The sequence below is a fragment of the Teleopsis dalmanni genome, unplaced genomic scaffold (assembly GCF_002237135.1).
Source record: "Teleopsis dalmanni isolate 2A unplaced genomic scaffold, ASM223713v2 unscaffolded_contig_3086, whole genome shotgun sequence".
Classification (NCBI taxonomy): Eukaryota; Metazoa; Arthropoda; class Insecta; order Diptera; family Diopsidae; genus Teleopsis; species Teleopsis dalmanni.
Window position 1 is genome coordinate 1 of NW_024034468.1, and position 5,667 is coordinate 5,667.

Below are 5,667 nucleotides of genomic sequence, written 5' to 3' on the forward strand. Positions count from 1 at the left end.
CGCACAGACCAGATACACGGTTTGGCAAAAACGGCGGCGGCTTTTCATAAACTTTAGAATATTTTTCTTTTTTACTTGCACCTCCTCGTTCGTTCCATACCCTTACTGGTGGGATTTCTCTTTGCTGCTGTTATACCTACAAAAAAAAAGTGGAAACGATTGCAAACCGATTAAAGATGGCTGAAAATTGTCCAAAGTGTAAAAAATCAATCAACTCCAAGGATCCAATTATTATATGCAACTCAGATGATTGCCTGAAAAAGTTTCACCGAACATGTGTTAACGTTGATGACGCCGTTTATGATGCCATACAAAAAAATCCATTGATTGCATTTAACTGTGATGAATGCAAAAATCAATCGCCAAAGGCGCTGGCCGCCAAGTTAAGCACTATGGAGGATAAGCTGAATAAAGTCTGTAATGGTATTAATCAAATACAGGGACGAATGTACCAACAATATTTTCAATTTGGAAATGCCAATAATGTGGATGGAAAGAAACAGACTAACAATCTAATTGTGGTTGGCAACAATTGTAATTCAGATCGTCTGCAAGTGGTCTGCGACTATGGGCGTTGGGTGCAAGTAGGCAAGTTTGCAACTTCAACCAGTGAAGACGATGTCATTGAGCACTTGGCAGAAGAGCTTAAAATTAATAAGAACTTAGTTAAGTGCACTAAACTGGTTAAGAACGATGCAAACTTATCGCAATTATCATATTGCAAATTTAAAATTTCTATACCAGATTATCGCTTCAGTGAACTGTTCAATGAGTCCATTTGGCCCAGGTAAATATATAAAATAATAATAATTAAATAAATTAACAATTGTAAAATATTTAATAAAATTATAATTTATTTTAGCGGCGTTATGGTAAGCCCATTTACCCCACGTTCACAGTTGAACCAAAATCGTATTTGAAGGAAAAAGGGGCAAAAGAAGGGTAAAAGTCACCAACCAGACAAGCAAACGTGTGAAAGAGATGGCAAGTAATGCACTCCTTGATAATATAAAACATATGAAATGAATCTGTTGAAGGTGTAGTGAAGTTAATCGTGATATGTGTGTGCATGGTTGGGGACTGGGTGAGTTAGGCAAAGTCGCTGGCAAATGAAATTTTAAAACTTTTTCCCATAAAACTTCAGCGATTAAATAATAATTCAATTTACTGAAAATATATTACAATGTTTATCCCTTCTATTCAAAAATATTTCAAAATAACAATTTATAAAATAAAAGCTTAACAAGATTTAAAAATGCATTTCAAATATTTTAGAATTGAAACTTAAATTATTAATGAAAATTAGCAACTTACTCGTATATGTCGTATATTTACACCACATTAAGCAAAAATAAAAAACAAAAGTATAAAATATAAAACATTTAAAAGATTTTAAAGAATATTTAACCTAAAAAGAAATAAAACGATTTTCAAAACTCATTATAAAAAAAAAAAAACATTTTTAAATCAACAAAAATTATAAAACGAGAACTTTCCAAAGATTTTGCTTTAAGTAAATATTTTCAAATTTTCGATTATATTTTTTTTTCTATTATTTAATATATAATACTTTTAAATTTCTATGAATTTAAACAAAAAATACAAAAAAAAAATATTAAAAATTTATAAATTAGTTTTTACTTTAAGACTTTATTAATTATTTTTCATACTTTTAAGCTCATTTGTTCATATATTCTTTGCAAGTATTTTACTGGAATTTTAACAAAAGCTTTTATAAATAATAAAACAATATGATGATGATAAAACAATAAATGATTTAAAATTATAAAATATTATTCAACTTTTAAAATGAAAGAAATACATATATTTAATATTTACAATTTATTCTCTTACAAGTTAAAATATGAATTAATATATTCGCAAGCGTAAACAAGGATAATGGCAAAATTATTTAAGCAACAAACACAAACAATAAATTTATTATTAACAAAACAAAATGTAGAATTTAGAAAATTTTAAAAGCTTTTCCAATATATAAGAAAACAAATTTTTCAAATTTTAGAAACTACCGATATAAAATTTAAATGAATAAGATAAATTCGTTTTTGCCACATTTCATTGTCAACATAAAAATGTCGAATACAGTTTCGAAATATTCTCATTTAATATCATTTATAAGATATGCATTAAAAATTTTTACATTCATGTAAACTTTATAAAATTTATAAAATTTTATGTTTTTAGTAAAAAAAGTGAAAATACATAAAAAATTAGTTATTTACCCAAAATGTATTTAGTATACAAACAAAAAAAAAAAATCAATATGCATGCATGTATTTATGTCGAATTTTTAATAAATTCAGAAAAATATACAAAATATGTTTCATTTTTTATTGTTTTTACTAATTAAGTCTTATGTAGGTTAGGTTATGCTGGCAGACCAAAAAGGTCACACGGTAGTAAGGCTTATGTATATATATGTTTATCGGGAATATACTATAAACTATAAATCAATCATATAAAATAATAATATATGTTTATTTTTAATATTATGTTTATACTTAATGAGATTTATATCAACAAATAAAATTTTTTTTTTTATTCTAGAAAGATTATAATTAATTTAGGCTTCAGGATAAATATCAAACTTTATATAAAAATAAAATATAGGTATTTTATTAGAGTTTTATAAAGCCAACGTTTCGTAGTTCTTTTGACTTCTTCCCCAGTGCGGGTTATTTGAAATTATTTTTTAATTTTTACATTTAATAAATAAAATGAGTTAATTTTTAAGAATGCATAGATGTATTCATATAATAATTACGAAATGTAGCTACCTGCACTGCCCCTAATGTTACGAATTTGTTTAACTTCTTTCCTCAGGTCGGGTTTTTTGAATTATTAAATATAATAAATTAAATATTGAGTTTATTAAACTCAATATTTTATTTTTGAATGATATATAGAATTAGTACGAGCCGTATTAATTTAATAAATTCAATCAGTCCATTTTTAATAAAATATAGGCAGTGTTTAAATTTAATTAATGCCTTAATATTAATTATTTTATGACAAACAATTTTATACCATGTATTGTGGTTTATTGAGTTTTAAACAATAGTTTAAAGTAATTGACAAATTAACCGAATATGAAACTATATTAATTCCTAAATGTGAATAGTTCAATTAAAATTTTGGGGAATATATATAATAAGTTTTAACTGCAAATAGGAATGAATCTTGATTGAAATCTACTAGGCAATAGAAGAAAAGGAATATGCAAAACCCTACTGTTAAAAAAAAAAGATAAAAAACAGGGACAGGGTTATAACGGTGCGAAGCGACTATCATAAAACCGCAGACGATTCGGATATTTTATTGATGCCCAATTCTTCTTATGTATTAGAAGATACTGATGTTGTAGATTTATTATTAATCAAATGAGTCAACACATTTGGATATAGACATAGATATAATGAACATAGTTTAACATAATCATTGAATGATATATTAATCTTTACATAATTTAAAAAATAAGCTTGTTTAATATAGGATAATGAAACATGGTATCTTATATGTTTTAGATAGAGTAATCATTTGACCTCTTTTTGAACGGAACTGTACTATTTTAAAGTTATCTGTCCTAAAATAACATGAATCGTTATGTTTTTGGAAGATGTTGCAAATCTGGGACTTTTAAAATATATACAATCATTTTACAAATCATTACATCAGCCTTGACGATTCATAATCTATGTTTAAAAATCTGCGATTAACTACACGAAGTGATTCTAATCAATATTTATAAAAAAATATACTGTACATAACGTTTATGTTAACAGTTAATGAAATAACTACCGTCATTAAAGTGTTATAAATCAGGTTTATGACTGGCCATTACCGGACAGTACGACCTAGCTATATAATGTTATATATAACTATATGAGTTAAAAAAAGATTTAATAAAAGAATAAAATAATTTAAAATAAATTAAGTATGGTGAAATCAAGGAGCTGAAAGTGTTCGAACATTATGAATCTCGAGTATACCTAAATTGAAACATTTGAATCGAACAGCTGATATAGTCTGTGTAACCACAAACATTAAAATGTTCGAAGCTTCGAACAGTTGGAATTATATTTTAAAGTCTAGGTCTAGTCTAGTAGTCTATTATATCGTATAAATAAATCATATATTGAAATTTAATCTTCGAAATATGTTTATCATAACAATTATCATGTATGTGTATCATATCATATTTTTATTTAAAATCTAAATATGTATGATGATCATTGTGATTAGGTGCAAATATCATAATTTGTGTATGAACGATACACCTGGCACAGATATTTGAAACATACAATATAGTGCTGGAATAGTACCTGCTATTTGAAGGCAGTTATTAATAAGGCTAAAACAAGTTTTAATTCATTCAATATATTTTTGTAAAGACTTAAAATTATAAACTTTAACTTATTTATATATCTTTTTATAATTAATTTTGATGCTCTTTTAATTATTCCAAAAGTTGACAACAGGAAATAAGCAAACAACTGTATTAAATTAATATACCATATGTACATAAAATTAATTTTAGTGTCCAAAAAATGTCTAAAACAACTAAGTCGATTTATGCAAACAAGGAAGGCAAGGAAACGAGAGCACAAAAAACCCATAATATATTTGAAAGTATATTCCGAAATTTTTCCGGTTACGATCTTAACAATTTCCAAAACCTTTCAAATTTTACGAATTGGTTAAATCGACCAGTGGATTCATCAGCTTTGGCTGCATTTCGTATATTCTATGGTAAGCTTTATATTAAATATATTAATAAATTATATATATATCATATTATATATAATAAATTATATAATATTATAAAATGTATTAAATATTTATTAAATATATAACATCGAAATATATTAATGTTATGTTTATATATCATTAGGTGCTGCTATGTTAATAGATCTTGCAGAGGAACGTGGTGGCGCACAACTTGATGTACGATTTGGTGAACCATTGTCATTTCCCACTTTTCAATTTCATATCAGCAGCTAGCCTACCAATTATGGGTTGTTTATATATTTTAATGTTTTTGGGTGCTATGGGTATTATGTTGGGTTATAATTTTCGATTAAGCTGTCTAATATATATAGTACCGTATTGGTATATATTTTTATTGGACAAACCTGCTTGGAATAATCATAGTTATCTATTTGGTTTGGTGGGTAGCATACTATTATTTACACAGGCAAATAATTGCTAGTAAGTTTAATTTCATATACATTAATTAGAATTTATAAAATTTTTTATATCTTTCAGTTCATTGGACAAATATAAAAATGCATCTTCAACCGATACTGTACCTTATTGGAATTATTTTCTGATTAAATTCCAATTTTTCATCTTGTATATGTATGCTGGATTAAAAAAGTTTACTACCGAATGGTTGTCGGGATATGCTATGTCTAGTCTCAGTCGTCATTGGGTATTTGCACCATTTCGTTCTGTACTTTCAGTGGATACTATAGATTTATTTATTGTACACTGGTTCACAGCAATTTTTGATTTTTCAATAGCATTTTTGATGACATGGGAAAAAACTAGGGTACTAGCAACTCCCTTTATGCTTAGCTTTCATTTGATGAACTCCCGACTGTTTGTAATCGGTAAATGAATTTAGTTTTGTATGAGAATTGTTTT

At 26.3% G+C, this 5,667-nt stretch overlaps 1 protein-coding gene and 1 pseudogene across 1 annotated transcript; both read left to right on the forward strand.

Annotated features, from left to right (window-relative positions):
* Window positions 1–6: 6 nt before the first annotated feature.
* On the forward strand, window positions 7–1,409 carry LOC119664960. Its single transcript, XM_038074301.1, has 2 exons — window positions 7–787; window positions 863–1,409. Exons 1-2 carry the CDS (start codon window positions 177–179, stop codon window positions 918–920), a joined length of 669 nt encoding a protein of 222 aa, XP_037930229.1. The 5' UTR covers window positions 7–176; the 3' UTR covers window positions 921–1,409.
* A 3,159-nt stretch (window positions 1,410–4,568) lies between these two features.
* Window positions 4,569–5,633, forward strand: LOC119664959 (annotated as a pseudogene).
* Window positions 5,634–5,667: the final 34 nt, after the last annotated feature.